Raw genomic sequence first — 18357 nt, forward strand, 5'->3', positions numbered from 1 at the left:
AAAGCCCCAGGACTGACTTATAGTTATCTTAGAAAAAACTAAGAAGTTTAAATTTTATTCATTCATTTGGAATTCAAAAGAAATAAAATAACTGAATTTCTTTATATTTTATATTATTTCTCCCCAGAATTTGACAAGTGCAGGCCAAGAAATTGGTGGAAGAGATTTGCTAAAATGTTTCTGATCTGGAATTGCTGTCCACTTTGGCTAAAATGCAAAGATTTTGTCCATAGCATTGTCATGGATCCATTTTTTGACTTGGCCATTGTTATTTGTGTCATTATGAACCTAATATTTTTAGCCATGGATCACTACCCAATGACTGAAGAGTTTCTTTATGTCCTTTTTGTGGGACACCAGGTAAGTCTGATACTTAATGCTTCATGACTTTTCCCTAAAACGTTCTTCTCTATAGTATCAAATAATCAGATAAACAAAACCTTTCACATGGGGCAGCTAGTTTCTAAGCAAAATGAATAAAATATGTGTCAAAACCACTTGAAAGATCATCATTTTAATTTCTTTATATTTCATTTTGATTTATTTTTTACAAATTACTTGAAAATGGATGTCATTTCATAGATTGTCTAGAACAATGAAAATAAATTTGTGACAAAAGAGGAAAGCATAATTTGGAAATTCCAACCTGAGTTGGAATTAATGTGTTCCCCATTTTTAACAGTCAACTATTTGCTACTTAAATGAGCCATCTTTAGAGTTGTATCTAAAGAAATGTAAGATAAATGGATGATGCCATGACTTTTTACAGTAGTTGTATTGGGATCATGTTTACAATTATCTTTAATTAGTATTGACTTTTAAGCACCTTTATAAGAACACTTGTGAGTAAATAGTTAATCCTGTGCAAATTTAAATGTGTATTTAAGGTACAAAGAAATAAAATTATGGGGCAGCTAGTTGGCATAGCCAATAGAGCACCAGACTTGAACCCAGGAGGACTTCAGTTCAAATCTGGCCTCAGACACTTACTTCTTGGCTGTGTGATCCTGAGCAAGTCACTTAATTCCTATTGCCTGAGCAAAAAAAAAAAAAAAAAAAATCAAAAAGAAATTTTAAATGCCAACTAAACTATTCAGAGACTAAATCTTGTCAGGAAAGGAAAGTGCTATTTTTGGTCAGTTTTCAACTCTTTCTTGATCACACAATATGGATGCATGTATGGCAATCAATGAAAATACAAAATTTTCAAAATCCTATTTCAGAATGTGGAGAAAATAAGAACTTTAATAAAATAAGCAATTTCTCAGAAGTCAGGGTTGTACTACAAAATAGTCTTCTACATTGATCATGTTAAAAAAAAAAAGATATCATTTTACACTCTTTATCAGGAGTTGGGTAGCATGTTTCATTATCAATCCTATTTAAATGTAATTGAATGTTAGAATAAACAGAATTCCTAATGTTTGTCTCTACTATATTATCTTTGTATGAATTGTTCTCTGCTCAATTACTTCACATTAGTTCATATAAGTCTACCCAAGTATTTTTCTAAAAACATCCAATTCATTATATTGTATTATCTTACATCAGAGTAGTATATATTACAATTATATGCCATAACTTCTTGAGTGATCTTCCAATTGATGTGCATCCCCTTGGTTTCCAATCCTTTACCACTACAAAAAGAGTTGCTCTAAATATTTTTGTAATTGTGAATCCTTTTCTTTTTTTTCTTCAATCTCTTTGTAATGTAGATATAGTAATTATTTTCTGAGTCAAAGGGTATGCATAGATTTTATAGTCTTTGGGAATGGTTCCAAAGTGATCTCTAGAACAAAGGTTAGATTAATTCACAACTCCACCAGCCACACGTTAGAATATTGGCTTAACCTACTCATAAGCAATTACTATTTCTCCAATTACTTTAATCTAATTATTTGTAGGGGAAATGTTTTCAATTGTGTTTATATAGTTCCTGTGTGTGTGTTGACAGATGCCCCTCCTAGTATTTTATACTTTCAGAGCTTATTTGAAATGAAATTCCTCTTTCTATCTCTTCCTGTATAGTTTTGTTGGTAATATATTAAAGTGCTGATGACTTTTGTGGGTTTATTTTACATCCAGAATTTTTTCTGAAGTTATTCATTGTTTCCACCACTTTTTTTAATTCTCTATGATTTTTAAGTATACCATTATATCATCTACAAAGAGTGATAATTTTGATTCCTTGTTACCTTTTCTTATTCCTTCAATGTCTTTTTCTTGTCACTGCTGTAACTAGCCTTTAGGATATAATTATGAATAATAATAGTCATAAAGGACATTCTGACTTTGCCATTGACCCTATTGGAAAGGCTTCTAATTAATCCTCACTATAGATAATTCTTCCTCTTGGTTTTAGATAGACTGTATCTTAAGAAAATTTCTCTTTCTTCTCATGCTCATATGTTAACAAGAATTCTTTGTAGTTTGTCCATAACTTTTTCAGCATATATTGAAATAATCATGATTTTGTACTTTTTATTAATATGGTCTATTATGCTGAGAGTTTTCCTAATTTTTTTTCATTTTGTTGTTGTGGTTATTGTTGATGGTTGTGATGAGGCATTTGAGATTAAGTGACTTACCCAGGACCACACAGCTAAGAAGAATTAAGTGTCTGCAGTCAGATTTAAACCCAAATCCTCCTGACTCCAGGGCTGGTGGTCTATCCACTGCATCATCTAGCTGCCTTAGTTTTCCTAATTTTAAGTCAACCCTGCATTCCTACTACAAAGCCAGCAGATCCTATTCTATGATCTTTGTGACATACTACTGTCATCTCCTTGCTAATATTTTATTTAAAACTTTTGCTTCAATATTTTTGAGGGAAATTGATCTGCAATTTTCTTTTTGTTTTTTTTTTTTTTTTTGCTCTTCCTGATTTAGGTGTTAAAAAGCGTGTTTCTTAGACTAGTTGATCAGTAGAATAGGTTAGGTTCACAGGAAAAAATAGTCAATAACTATAGCAATTTAGTGTTCAACAAACCCAAAGACCCAGCTTTGGGGTTAAGAATTCACTATTTGACAAAAACTTCTGGGAAAATTAGTATGACAGAAACTAGGCATTGAACTACATTTAATACCATATACCAAGACAAGATCAAAATGGGTTCATGATCTAGACACAAAGAATGATATAAATAAATTAGAAAAACATAGGTTAGTTTACCTCTCAGACCTGTGGAGGAGGAAGGAATTTATGACCAAAGAACTAGAGATCATTATTGATCACAAAATAGATAATTTTGATTATATTAAGTTTAAAAGTTTTTGTATAAAACAAAACCAATGCAGACAAGATTAGAAGAGAAACAATAAACTGGGAAAACATTTTTTACATTCAAAGGTTCTGATAAAGACTTCATTTCCAAAATACATAGAAAATTGACTCAAATTTATAATAGTTTCTCCAATTGATAAATGTTCAAAGGACATGAACAGACAATTTTCACATGAAATTGAAACTATTTCTAGTCATATGAAAAGGTGCTCCAAATCACTATTGATCAGAGAAATGCAAATTAAGACAACTCCGAGATACCACTACACACGTGTCAGATTGGCTAAGATGAGAGGAAAAGATAATGAAGAATGTTGGAGGGGATGTGGGAAAACTAGGACACTGATGCATTGTTGCTGGAACTGTGAATGGATCCAACCATTCTGGAAAGCAATTTGGAACTATGCTCAAAATGTTATCAAACTGTGCATAACCTTTGACCCAGTATTGTTACTATTGGGCTTATATCCCAAAGAGATCTCAAAGGCACATGTGCGAAAATGTTTGTGGCAAGTCTCTTTGTAGTGGCCAGAAACTTGAAACTGAGTGGATGCCCATCAATTGAAGAATGGCTGAATAAATTATGGTATATGAATGTTACAGAACATTCTTGTTCTATAAGAAATGACCAATTGCATGATTTCAGAGAGGCCTGGAGAGACTTACATGAACTGATGCTGAGTGAAATGAGCAGAACCAGGAGATCATTATACACAGCAAAAACAAGACTATACGATGTTCAACTCTGATGGATGTTGCCCTCTTCATCAATGAATGATTCAAACCAGTTCCAATTGTTTAGTAATGAAGAGAGCCATCTACTCCCAGAGAGAGGACTATGGGAAATGAGTGTGTACACAACATAGCATTTTCATTCTTTCTGTTATTGTTGCTTGCATTTTTGTTTTCTTCTCAGGTTTTTTTTTTCTTTCTAGATCCAATTTTTCTTGAGCAGCAAGATAACTCTATAAATATATATACATATATTGGATTTAACATATATTTTAACATATTTAACATGTATTGGACTACCTGCCATCTAGGGGAGCAGATGGGGGGAAGGAGAAAATTTGAAACAATAAGTTTTGCAAGGGTCAATGTTGAAAAATTACCCATGCATATGTTCTGTAAATAAAAAGCTATAATAATTTTTTTTAAATCATATTGGTGTCATAAAAGGATTTGTTGGGATTCTTTTCTTTCCTAATTTTTCAAGTTTTGTTGACTCCATTTGGGGTTTCTTGGTAAACATATTGGAGTAGTTGTTATTTCCTTCTCCAGCTCATTTTATAGATAAGGAGACTGAAAAAAATGAGTCAAGTGACTTGCTCAGGGTCACATATCTAGTAAGTGTCTGAAGCTGGATTTGAACTCCAGGAGTTTAGGCTTCCTGACTTCAGGTCCAGTGTTGTGCCCACTGTATCATGTAGATACCCCAAATATTATTAATTGTTGTTTAAATGTCTATTAGAATTTACTTGTTTGTATATACATATATAAGTATGTATACATGTCCAGATACACAGATATTCTCCCATAGCTCATTTATGGCTTTTTCAATTTCCTTTTCTCGGATAGCATTACTTAAATCTTTTAGTTACCCTTCTATTTCTAGGCAATTTACATTTTTGCAAAAATTAATTCATTTCATTTAGATTTTTAGTTTTATTGACTTGTAATTAGGTAAAATTGCTCCTAATAATTGCTTTAATTTCATTTTCACTGATGATGCATTCAGCCTTTTCAATTTGGATGCTGGTAATTTTTTTTTTCTTTTTTTAAAAAAATGAAATTAACCAATGCTTTTTTGTTGTTCCACCCCCCCCCCCCCCCATAAACCAGTGCCTAGTTTAATTGGTTTATTTTTTTTTTTGCTTCCTCTTTTGTCAATCTGTTTAAAATTTTCAGTAAATCTATTTTGGAATTTAATTGATTTTTTTTCTTGATAATAACAATTGATAATTGTTTTTCTCTTGCATAAGCAATTCATTGTTCTGATTTTTCTATTTTTTATTTTATGTAAACTTTTAAGGATATAAAATTTTCCCCAAGTACTATTCTAGTTAAATCCTACAAGTTTGGTTTGTCGTCTCATTATTGTTATTTTTTTTCCATGAAACTATTGTTTCCATGCTCTGTTTTTTTTAATTCTTGTTATCATTAGATTATTTAGTTTCCAATTGTTTTAGCCTATACTTTGAAGGTTATTTATTAAATGTAAATATTATATTATTGAGATCCACAAAATATATATTTAATAATCCTACTTTTCTGCATTTATTTGTGAAGTTTTGCTCTAATGCATGATTAGTTTGTATAAAGATGCCTTCTATAGCTGAGAAAAATATGTATTGCTTTCTATTCCTACAGGCATCTATCATATATAATTTTTCTGAAATTCAATTTATCTCCCTAAATTCTTTCTTACTAACTTTATGATTAAATTTATGTAGCTCTGGAAGGGATGAATTCAAGTTTCCTCCTAATACATTTTTTACTATTTCCTCCTCAATTTCATTTGTTATGCTTCAAAAAAATTGGATGCTATATCATTTGGTTCATACATGGTTAATATTGAAATTACCTTATTGTCTATGGTACCATTTAGAAAAACAAATGTAGTTTCCATGTATTTCTCTTTTAATTAGGTATATTTCGCTTTCTCTGAGATCATTGTTGTAACTTATATCTGTAACAGATACTGCTCTAGCTCCTTATCTTTACTGTGTCTTTCTGTTTTGACTGTATTTTTTTTTCAAACAGCAAATTGTTGGTATGATTTATAATCCATTTTGCTTTCCAGGGGTTAGTACATCCCATTCACATTCACAGTTATCATTACTCACTTTGTATTTCCTATCTAAACAATTTTCTTCTGTTTTCCTTCTCTTTTTTTTCACTCTGTCCCTCCTTAAAAGACTATTTTGCTTCTTATCGCTGTCTCCTTTAATTTGCTCATCTTCTTATCAACTCTTCCTTTTAACCTACTCTATATTTTCTCTTACTTCTCCATAATGTCCTTTGGGTAATATGAATTTCTATGCCCAAATGAATGACTTTATAATATATTCTTCCCTTCTTGAACCACTACAGATGATCATGAGATTGAAAAATTGCTCATTGCATCTTTATTCCCCCCACCCTTTATCAAAATTCTTCCTTGAATGCCTATTTTATGTGAAATAATTTTCCCATTTTTAATTGTCCTTCCACCTTTTCTCAGTATATGCTTGTTTCTTAGTATTCTATTTTTTATTTTGTGATTGTCTAACATGATCAACTCATATCCACATTTCCATCTTAGTAGACTCTTTCTAACAACCTTAAGGTTAATTAAGTTCTTGGAGGTTACAAGTATCATTTTCCCATTTGATAATGTAAACAGTTTAATCTTATTAAATTTCCCATGATTCTATATGGTTCTGGTCTTTTTATCAGGAGTGCCTGAAAGTACTGTATTTCATTAATTGTCCATTTTTTTCTCTGTAACATAAAAGTATAATTTTACTCAGTTTTTTTTTTTTTTTTGGATGGGTTAGTCTTGTATTGCCTTCTCAAATATCATATTCTAAACCTTCTTCTCCTTTAAGATGATTACTGCTAAATCTTGTGTGATCCCAACTGTGACTTCACAAGTATTTGAATTGTTTCTTTCTTGCTACTTTCAGTAGTATTTTCAGTTGCTACTTTCCTTGTTCTAGTAGCTCTGGAATTTGTTTATAGTATTTCTGGAACTTTTCATTTTAAGATCTTTAAAATTTTGTGATCAATGGATTCTTTTAATTTCACTTAAGCCCTCCAGTTCTAGAATATCAGGGCAATTTTACTCTATAATATCTCAAAATATGATGTCTACACTTTTTTTCTGATCATGAGTTTTAGGTAATGCAATAATTCTTAAATTATCTCTACTCAATCTCTTTTCCAGATTGATTGTTTTCCCCATGAGGTAGTTTGCTTTTTCTATTTTCTTTTCATTTTGATCTGGTTTTATGGTTTCTTAATATCTCATGGCATTATTAGCATCCACTTGTCTAATTCTAATTTTTAAGAAATTATTTTCTTCAGTGATGTTCTGCATCTTTTGTCATTTTGTTATTTGTTTTTAAGGAGCTAATTTTTCTTTTTTTAATTTATTTTATTTCCCCTGTTATATTCAAAACAAATTTTTTACATTTGTTTTTGAAATTATCCCCCAATTCCCTCCCCATTAAGAAATCACATGTGAAGTTATGTAAAACATTTCTATAAAAATCAAGTTGTAAAAGAAATAGATCACCCATCTAAATGAAAATAAAAACCCTCAAGAAAAATTAAATTACAAAAAAAAGAGATGGAGAAAGAATGCTTTAATTTGTATTCAGACACAATCAGTTCCTTCTCTGGGTATGGATAGGATTTTTCATCATAAATCCTTCAGAGTAATTATGGGTGATTATACTACTGAGAATAACAAACTCTTTTATAGCTCATCATCCCAGAACATTGCTATTACTTTGTATACAGTACATTTCACGTTGTTCATTTTGGACTTTCCAGGATTTTTTTTCCTGAGAGCATCCTGCTCATTAGTTTCCAGAGAACAATAATATTCCATCACAAACACATCCCACAATTTCTTGAGTCATTCACCAACTGATAAGCACCCCCTCAATTTGCAATGTTTTTGTCCTGACAAGTGAGTTTCTATAAATACTTTTGTACATATATGTAATTTTCTTTTTTTTTTCTTTTTCTCTGAGTTTCTTTTGTTATTCATGCCTGGTAATAGTGTTGTTAGGTCAAAAGATATGCATGAATTTATAACCCTTTGAGTACAGCTCATATATTTTGATCATTTATCAATTAGGGCATGGCTCTTACTTTTTACAAATTTGACTCCGTTCCCTCTATCTTTGAGAAATGAGGCTTTATCAGAGAAACTTGATTTGAATTTTTTTTTCAATTACTATTGTAAATTTTATTTCCCCCCATTTATTCTTTCCTTTCATCCTGTTCCTCCTCATAAGTGTTTTGGTACTAACCACTTCCTCCTCCAATATGCCCTCTTTTTTATTGTCCTCCCCCCTCCTTCCCCTATGCCATTCCTCTCCTATTTTCCTGCAGGATAAGATAGACTTCTGTCCCCTATTGAGTATATACATTATTTCCTATTTGAGGCAGTTCTGATGATAGTAAGGTTCATTTACACACCCTCTCCTCCCCCTTTTCTCCTCCACTTTAAAAGCATTTTCTTACCTTTTTTATAGTAAATAATTTACACTATTCTGCTTTTCTTCCTTTCTTCCAGTACATTCTTCTTCCCTTAATTTCATCATTAAAAAAATATGTTATCCCTTAATATTCAACTCAAGCTGTGCCCTCTATATATACTCCTTCTAATTGCCATAGTAATAAGAAAGTTCTAATGGGTTACAAGTATCATCTTCATGTGGGAATGTAAACAGATAAAACTTATTAAGTCCTTATGATATCATATTCCTAATTAACTCCTTCTGCTTCTCCAGAGACCTATATTTGAAAATCAAATTTTCCATTCATCTCTGGTCTTTTCATCAGCGATGCTAGAAAAGCCTTTATTTCATGGAATGAACACTTTTTCCTCTGAAGAATTCTTCTCAGTTTTTCTGAGTAGGTGATTCTTGGTTGCAATCCTGGCTCCTTTGTTCTCTGGAATATTATATTCCAAGTCCTCTGATCCTTTAATGTAGAAGCTGCTAAAACTTGTATTCTTCTGACTGTGGCTCTGTTATACTTGAATTTTTTTTCTGGATGCTTGCAATATTTTCTCCTTAATTTGATAATTCTGGAATTTAGCTACTGTATTCCTTGGAGTTTTAATTTTGGGATCTCTTTCAGGAGGTGATTGGTGGATTCTTTCAAATTCTTACAAATTCTATTTTACCCTCTAGTTCTAGAATATCAGGACATTTTTCCTTGATAATTTCTTGAAAGATAATGTCCAGGCTATTTTATCATGACTTCCAGGTAGACCAATAATTTTTATGTTATCTCTCCTGAATCTCTTTTCTAGGTCAGTTATTTTTCCAATGAGATATATCACTTTTTTTTTCTTTTTCTGCTTTATTGTATCTTGATTTCTTATAAAGTCATTAGCTTCCATTTGCTCAATTCTAATTTTTAAGGAGTTATTTTCCTCAGTGAACTTTTGTACCTCTTTTCCCAGTTGGCCAATGTCTCTTTTTAAAACATTCTTCTCCTCATTAGCTTTTTGGGTTTCCTTTTGCATCGCTCTCATTCTTTCCCTAATTTTTCCTCTATTTCTCTTACTTGATTTTCAAAGTCCCTTTTGAGCTCTTCTATGTTCTGAGCCCAGTTCTTATTTTTCTTAGAGGTTGTGGATATAGGAGCTTTGATTTGTTATTATGTTCTGAGTGTGTGTTTTGATGTTCCTTGTCGCCATAATAACTTTCAATGTCAGAAACTTTTTCTATTGTCTGCTCATTACTTGACTTTTAATTCTTTGTTAAAGTCGGGCTCTTTTTCCCGGGTGGAGGGTACACTGTCCCAAACTTCCGGGGTTTTGTGCAATTGTTTTCAGAGATCCTTCTAGGGATCTGACCACAAGCACTGTTTTCTGCTCTGAAACTATTAAGTGTCTTTGCCCCACTATAGTTGGAAAATTTAGTGTGCTAGCTCAGCCTGGACCTAGGACTGTGCTGATGGGGCCTGTACTGGGACTAAATATTATTCTTCCACCCTAGTACTACAGAACTACTCCACTGACCTTCCAAGACCTCCCTGGAATCCCCAAACTGAGAGGTCTAGAAGCCTCCAGTCCTACTGTTGGTTCAGAGCTTGCTTCCATGGCCTTGTGGTCTACGCCAGTGCCAGGGTTGGGGCTGGGGTTAGGACTGGTATGGCAAGCTGGGCTCTTACCCTGGTTCCACAGACTTTTTCTTCGGACCTTCCATGTCCTCTTTGTACTCTCTGAAGCTACTAATACTGCTGCTGATTTAGAAGTGTGAGAAGAGGCTAGCCCCAGCCTGAGGCCAAGGCCGGGCCAGTGCAGGGGCTAGAGGTGAGGCCAGGGCTGGATTGCACTGGGATTGCAGGACTCCCACTCTGGTGTCTCAGACCTTTTCTGTGGACCTTCTAAGTTACCTACAGCTAGAAAATGTTCTACTCCATCTTTTGAGGTGTTCTGATGCTCTGAAATTTATTTAGAATTATTATTTAAAGGAATTTGGAGTGGTTTGGGGGAGAGGTTGGGTGAGTTCCTGCCTTTACTATCTTGGCTCTACCTCAAGAAGAGTTATTTTCTTTAATATTTGTATATCTCTTTCACCAAGCTATTGATTTTCTTTTCATAATTTTCTTGCATTACTCTTCCTTTTTTTACCCATTTCTTTATACCACTTTCATTTGATTAAATTTTGTTGTATTCTTCTTAGTTTTTTTCTTTAGCTGTTCTAGGAATTCCTATTGGTCTAATGTTTCGTCTGTTTTCGTAACTTTTAAATTTGAGACTTTGCTTGGACATATTTTCTTGCCATTGTTTTCTTTTGAGTTTGTATTTTAACTTTGCTTGTCACCATAATAGCTTTTTATGGTGAAGTTATTTTTGGTTGTTTTGTCCTTTTTCCAGCCTAGTTCTTGACTTTGAACTCTATGTCAGAGTTGAACTCTGCTCACCTAAGTTGAAGGGTGGAGGGGTCCCTGTCTCAAGTTTCATAATTTTCTGGAGACCCATAAATGGTCTGTGCTTCCCACGGGGTATGATCCCAGAAGAGGCGTATTCAGTCCTCTCCTGTTGTGCACTTTGGTCCTTATGCAGTTAGTTAAGGCATGAAAAAATGCCTTGTCCCAACCTTTAGTTGATTATCTTATGTGTTACTTTAAAGTTGTTTAGAAGGGAATATTAGGAATATTTAATTATAAATTCTCCCTTTACTCACTCCTCTTGGCTCCTGAGCTTCAATTTTTGTACTTTGATGTGAAAGTCCTGAATTAATTGTGTATTTCATGTCAGAGTTTCAGTAGTCTTACCTTGACTGTCACTATGTTACTCGTCTACTCATCCTTTTTCTCTTCTAATAAATCATTAGGCAGCTTGTCAACTGATTCTTTGTTGCTCAAAGAATATTCAGACTAGGAGAGACAAATGTCTTAAAATGCCATCACTTATTCCTATAGTTCTTATTTTATTCTCAGCCAAAATGACTTTTACTTGTGTATTTCAAAATCTATCATCCAATATGAGCTCATTGCAGAAAAATTGGCATCAGATGCTATGATCTATTTCTTCTAAAATAATCAATGATGATAATAAATCATATTTGCAAAGTACTTTATAGTTTACAACTTGCTTTCACATATGTCATCTTACTTGATCCAGGTAAGATCCCTATACGGCAAGTTGGACCTGGAGTATTATTCCCCATTTTATAAAAGAAGAAATCAAGGCTCAGATAGATTGTGATTCAACCAGTTACAATGTATGTGAAAAAAATGAAAACAAGCTTTTTTTTTCTCATTCTTAGTAAGAAATGGATACAAGTTTAAATTCATTTTACATAATTTGTAGTATTGTTCAATCATTTTTCAATTATATCCAATTCTTCATGACTTATTTTAGGTTTTCTCAGCAAAAATAGTAGATTGTTTTGCCATACCTTTCTCCAGCTTATTTTATAGATAAGGATCTGAGTCAGACAGGGTTTGATGACTTGAGACATCTAAAAAAGATACAGTTCAATTGCTTGTTAACTTTACATATATATATATATATATATATACACATAAATATATACACATAATTGCAATGAGAAGATAGGTGGTACACTTGATATGGTACCAGTCTTGAAGTTTAGAAGAACTAACTTCAAATCTAACTTAGATATTTATTATCTCTGTAATTCTAGACATATCAATTAATCTTGTTTACTTTACTTTCCTCTTTTGTCAAATGATCTAGCAAAGGAAATGGCAAACCACTTCAGTATCTTTGCCAAACAAAACAAAACAAAACAAAACAAATGGGATCGCAAAGAGGCAGACATGACTGAAACATCAAACTAACAACAAAACATATTTGTAGGTCTTTTATTCTTAAATATTTTTTTCTTTATTTAGGTATTCACTGGAATTTATGTATTGGAAATGATTTTGAAAATTATTGCATTGCATCCATATAATTATTTCCAAGAGAAGTGGAATATATTTGATACTTTTATTGTGATCCTTGCTTTAGGGGAACTTGTAATTACTTCCTTTTGGATAACAGATACAATACATATTTCCCTTTTACAATTTCTCTTCTTACTCAGAGGGGTAAGTATACATGAAACAGCTTTCTATTATACATGTACAAAACTGATTATCACTTCTAGGAATATTATGGGAAATGACAGGTCATGGACATAGGAAGAAGAACTAGGATATAGTTAGTTTCAGACATCAGAGGGGAAAATAGAGATAGAATCAGGACAGGCCCACTTGCCTTTCAAAAGACCATGTTCAAGGTGGACCAAAGATCTGTAATAAAATAAAACATCTAGAGTTTATAGATATGTAGAAATTAAAATAAGCAATTGTATATGTCATAACTAAGAGATGAGTCATAATGTAATGCTTAATCCCTGAAAATGCTAAAAAACTATGATGATCCTTGAGAATATATAAAATAGTCATACAAGATAAGAGCATAGCCCAGATTTGAACTTGAAAAGAAGTCATAAAAGATTTATGATATATAAGTTGAAGGGAATATTCACAATGATCAGATAATATTTTTTGAAACCTCAAAAAGAATATTAAGAAACCATAAAAGATCAAGGACTATATAACTTCCTATTTCTGAGCATCTTTAATAAACTTTAATTTCCAAATTAATGTTTGGTGAACATTAATTCCTCAATGGCCTAACTTTTCTGCCTGTGTTTGAGTTTTCATAATTGATATAATGATAACAATTTCTGTCTAAATCAAGTTACTCAAAGCACTAAGAAAAGTAAGAGAGGTTTGGGGTTTTTTTGGTTTGTTTTTTATAAATAGCAAACAAAAGGGAATTAGAGATTCAGGTTTTTTAGGTAGGTTGTATTTATCAAACCAAGATCTTAGTTTTACCAAAGTTTTAGCATTTTCATTAATAACTATTCTGAAGACCATTGCCTACTAATTATAAAACTATAATTATAGCTAGCATAAAAATGTGGTTTCTTCCTCTTTATTTTTAGCTCCGTGTTTTCAAATTGACAAAATATTGGCCAATGATGAAAATGATGCTCAAGATCATTGGGTACTCTGTGAAAACTCTTAGAAGCTTGACATTGGTGTTGGTCATCACAATTTTTATTTTTGCGGTGGTTGGCCTGCAGTTCTTTGGTCACAGTTACCAAAACAATGCCTGCAAGATTGATATTGACTGTTTACTTCCACGTTGGCATATGCATCATATCTTCAACTCCTTTCTTATTGTGGTCCGGGTACTGTACGGAGAATGGATAGAGACCATGTGGGACTGTATGGAGGTGGCAGGGCAATCCATGTGCCTTGTTTTTTACATGGGGATTATTATCATTGGAAACTTATTAGTAAGTACTCTGAAGATTTAAAATATTAATTAAGAATACAGTTATTGTATGAAATGAATTGTAATAAATTAGTGTTAATGAGATTTAGATGAACTGTGAAGTATAATTTTAATGTTGAGATATAGTTATTATTTTTAGTTCTAGTATTAGAATCACACTCAATTCAAGATAATTTTCATTACTTTCATTGAAGGTAATGAGGGAGAACACATTTCTGTGATGAGGAATAGATTGTGAAAAGAAGTGAACTTAAAAGATAAATGTCTAGTTTGAAGAGCAAATATTGGGACAGATTTTTTGGAATATAGGGAAAAAAATGGATAAGGCAAGTATAGGCCAGAATACAGAATATTTTAAAACCCAAGCTAGTTTGTATTTTACCCTAGAAACAATAGAGGAAAAAAATGAGTTTTTTCCAAGTTGTGGGAATGATCTGTCTCATAGAATGACTTAGGCAGCTTCAGGATAAGGGCCACAGGATTATTGTCATATGAGTGGAGAAATATGATGAAAATGCCAGAGATACTGGAGAATAACATCTATAAAACTTGGGAACTATTAGATTTGAAAAGTAAGGTAAAGAATCAATAATGATTTATATGGATAATTTGGGTGAATAAAAAAGTAGTAATGATCCAAAAAGAAATAATGAAATATGGAAGTTAAATATATTTGTCAGGAAAGATAGGTTTTTTCACTCATGTTGAGCTTAGGATGCCAATAGAGGGTCCAAGTAGCAGTATCTAGTAGGCAGTTGGTAATGCAAGCTTCAATTTGGCACTTGAACTCACAGTGAGTATGAGATAATTAAGAAACATCCAAAATGAGAGTCCAGGTCAAAACTTTGAGTGAAACTAATATTTAATTCATTGGAATTGATTGATGAACCAACAAAATAGACTCAGAAAAATTTAGAATGGAAAACCATGAAAGAATACTTTCATAGAAACCATAAGGTGAATGAGGATCTTGGAAGATGAGAACAGAGTGGGTGATTACAGTGTTAAGACTTTCAGAGAGTCCAGTAATGAGGATTGGGAAGGGTAGGGAGAGGGGGGAGTCATTAAATTTAGTAGTTAAGCAATCATTCATTGCAATCAAGAGAAAAGATTGTTGTGATGATGTTAAAATCTAGATTTCAATGAATTTGTGTAAGTGAAATAATAAGTAGAGGTAACTTTTCCTAGGAGTGTAGTCACAGAAGGTAGATTATATTCAAGATCATTAGTTATGAAGCTGATACTGTGGTAATGTCTCACTGGTGTGTAAGACAGTTTCACACTACCTTTGATAGAAAAGTTGTCATGAGACTTCCAGAGAGAAAATTATTTCGACTTCTGTTCACTAGTAAGGAGATTCTAATTTTACTTGTTCTTTGACCCATAAAATTTGTTGTTGTTGTTTTTTTGAACTGGTGATATTGAACTAAAAGTAAAAGTTGTATTTTTACACTCTCCTTTTTTTTTCTTTTCCTATTTAGGTACTTATCTTGTTTGTAGCTTTATTGAGCTCATTTATTTCAGAAAATTCTGCAGTGAGTGATGTGAAAGCAGATTCACAAAATCTCTATCTTGCAATGGCAAGGATTATAAAGGGCATCCAATATATGAAACGAATCTTATTTGACCTCATTGCAGAAATTTTTACTAAGAAACAAACTACTTCAAAAGAGACCAAAAGAGTAGAAAATCTAAGTATGGAGAAAAAGAATGATACATCCAGTCAGTCACTTAACAAAATAAGCAACGATCAAGATTTCCAGAATGGAAAACAGGGAACCATAGCCTCTGGTAGCAGCATGGAGAAATACGTGAAGGACAATAGTTCTTCTCAGTCATCAATTCTCAATCCTAATCTTCCAATGACTGCACCAATTGCTCTTACAGAATTTGATTCTGAAAATGTAAACACCAAAGAGTTTAGCAATGAATTCAATGTTGATGACAGTAATGAGGTAAGCTATTTTATATACTTAAAATAATAATATATGCTACATAATATAATATAGAATATGTATAATATATACATATGCTTATAATAATAACATATATGATATTATTGTGGCACTTAATATAGAAGCAATGGGTTAGTTTGGTAGTTCCCAACCTTGTCTAGGATGAGATCTTCAACATCAGAAAATTTCATGTTATCCCCTTCTATCTGATAGTAGTAGCATTGTGTTGTTATTATCTATGTGTTGAAAAGTACATGACAGTATGCTAGTATATATTCAGCAAAACGTTAAATGTATTATTATTTTGATAATAATTTGTCAATAATCGTTTCCTGAATTACCCATTCTATACTAAGGACTAATTCTCTCTCATATAGTTATGTTCTAGGAGGAAATACTCTTTGGTTTTTTTTCTTCCCTAATTTTTCATCCAATAAGTTTCTTTATCTATAGTTTAGGCCCATAGCAGTGTTCTGAGCTTCCTGACCACTCTTTTCTCCTTATTCTCCTAACCCAGGGCTTAGATCTAAATTTGAGTTCCATATGCTCTTAGTTTATTCTTATTCTCTCAAAATACCTCTTGATACCTATACTCAAAGAATAAAAGGAAAAAGTTAACATTATCTTATTTTAAAGTCTCTTAGAGGTCATGGCTTCATAGTTTCTTAGCTTATTTTAATCTTATGATTACTGGGCGACAACTATGGTAGAGTTTTCATAATTTTGAGCAAAGAAGAAGGGACATTATTCTCATCTACAATAAAATGAACATCTTCTTGGATATAATCAGATTCCTAGAAATGCAAAATCATAAAATGAGTGTGAATTCAATTTTAGAATAAGCATGTTATATAGCTCATTGAAAGTCTCAACCAATTTCCAAATTAACAGGACTCTCCCCATGGAAATCCAAAATATTTATTTAATAAAAGACACAGAAAGACAAGAAAATATTATCCAGAAATCAAACACAATACATAGACTAAGATATATGAATGAAGTTGCTTTAAAAGGGAATGAAAATATGGCTTTTCTAGTAAAATAAGAATATCAGTATAAACTTCCCTTATTTTTGTCTCTCTTCCTATTGTAAATACTTAAGTATTTATAAACATTACTAAATACTTTTGATAATGAGTTTATAGTACAAATGCTATTCATTTCCATTCTTTGCTTTTTATAGCTGTTCTTGAGATCCTTGTTTTTTTTTTTTTTGTTCCTCCAAATAAATATTTCTTTTAATATTTTTCTGCCTCTATAATGTGCCTCTTTAGTCATTTCATTATTAAAGCACAATATATATTGAGTAATTTGACTAATATCACATTGCTTTTACTGGCATGACCAAGATATAACTCAATATTTGTCTAGTAATTTATTTCATTCTCCATTTCTTAAAGGAGAGTTTTACAATAAAACCAAATACATATTGTATGTTCCTTGATAAGTCATCACCTATACATCGTATGCATTTTATTGTTATTTTGAATGGTAATTACCTTATTATTTTTTCCTGTATTTTGTTATTGATATATCGACATTTTGTTTATTTCTCTGGGATTTTTTTAACAGTCTATCATATTATTAGGTTATATGGATAATTTTATCTCTTCCTATGTGTGTAGATTTATCTTTTATTGCTAATGTTAGGATTTCTAAAATTGTGTAAGGAAAATAAGGAAAAGGGACATCCTTGTTTTTTACTCCTATACTTATCCAGAAAGTTTCTAATGTTTCCCCATTACATATATTGCTAGCTTTTGATATGACATATATACATGTTTTCATATGTATACCTGTTACCAAAAATACATAAACATAGATACTTGTATCTATCAACTTTTAAATCATTAGGATCATAAAAATTAGATCAAGAGCTAACAGGAATATCAGAAGCTCTCTAGTCTAATGTTCTTCACTTTATAAATGAAGAAATTGAGACTCAGGGAATTTAAATGGTGTGCCAATGCAACATATATAGAAATACTTTATGTGAGATTTGAAAATAGGTTTTCTGCCTCCCAAACCAAGATTGCTTTTTATGACAATACTACCAATTATCATGTTTAAACTTTGTAGAATTATTGAGATAATATTTCATGAAGTGATTAGCATAGTGCTTGATACATTTTAGACAATAAATGTTTGCCCCATTCCCTTCACTTTTTAGCATGTGTTGTACATTGTCAAAGATTTTTATTCCTGCATCTATTCAAATGAAGTTGTTTGGGAATTTCTTGTTTTTATCATTGATATGATAAATTCTATTACTTTTATCCAAATGCTATGACAACCTTGCACCTCTACAATAAATCCAATTTGGTTTTAATGATTATTTTTTGTACATTGTATGATAGTTTTCTAGAATACACAATCATTTTCTAATTTGTATCACACATAAGTGTATGTTTCATCATTCTCTACTTCCCTGACTACCTTATAAATATCTTGTGATCATATTCCCTAGATTTATTTATTCTTGTAATTTTTCTACATATGTACATATATTTATATGAAATACAATAAACATTCATAAATGTTTAATATAACTGAATTGCTATTTA

The 18357-nt window shown here is 31.7% G+C and overlaps 1 protein-coding gene across 1 annotated transcript in view; it reads left to right on the forward strand.

The window, feature by feature from the left end:
- LOC100933143 (sodium channel protein type 9 subunit alpha-like) overlaps positions 1-18357 on the forward strand; it is a 103469-nt gene that overhangs the window by 60865 nt on the left and 24247 nt on the right. The window contains exons 14-17 of the mRNA XM_031960533.1: positions 128-360; positions 12380-12577; positions 13483-13839; positions 15320-15793. Of these exons, the coding sequence (XP_031816393.1) occupies positions 128-360; positions 12380-12577; positions 13483-13839; positions 15320-15793 (1262 nt within the window). The remainder of the gene's footprint in view (positions 1-127; positions 361-12379; positions 12578-13482; positions 13840-15319; positions 15794-18357) is intronic.

This window comes from Sarcophilus harrisii, chromosome 3 (genome assembly GCF_902635505.1).
Source record: "Sarcophilus harrisii chromosome 3, mSarHar1.11, whole genome shotgun sequence".
NCBI lineage: Eukaryota > Metazoa > Chordata > Mammalia > Dasyuromorphia > Dasyuridae > Sarcophilus > Sarcophilus harrisii.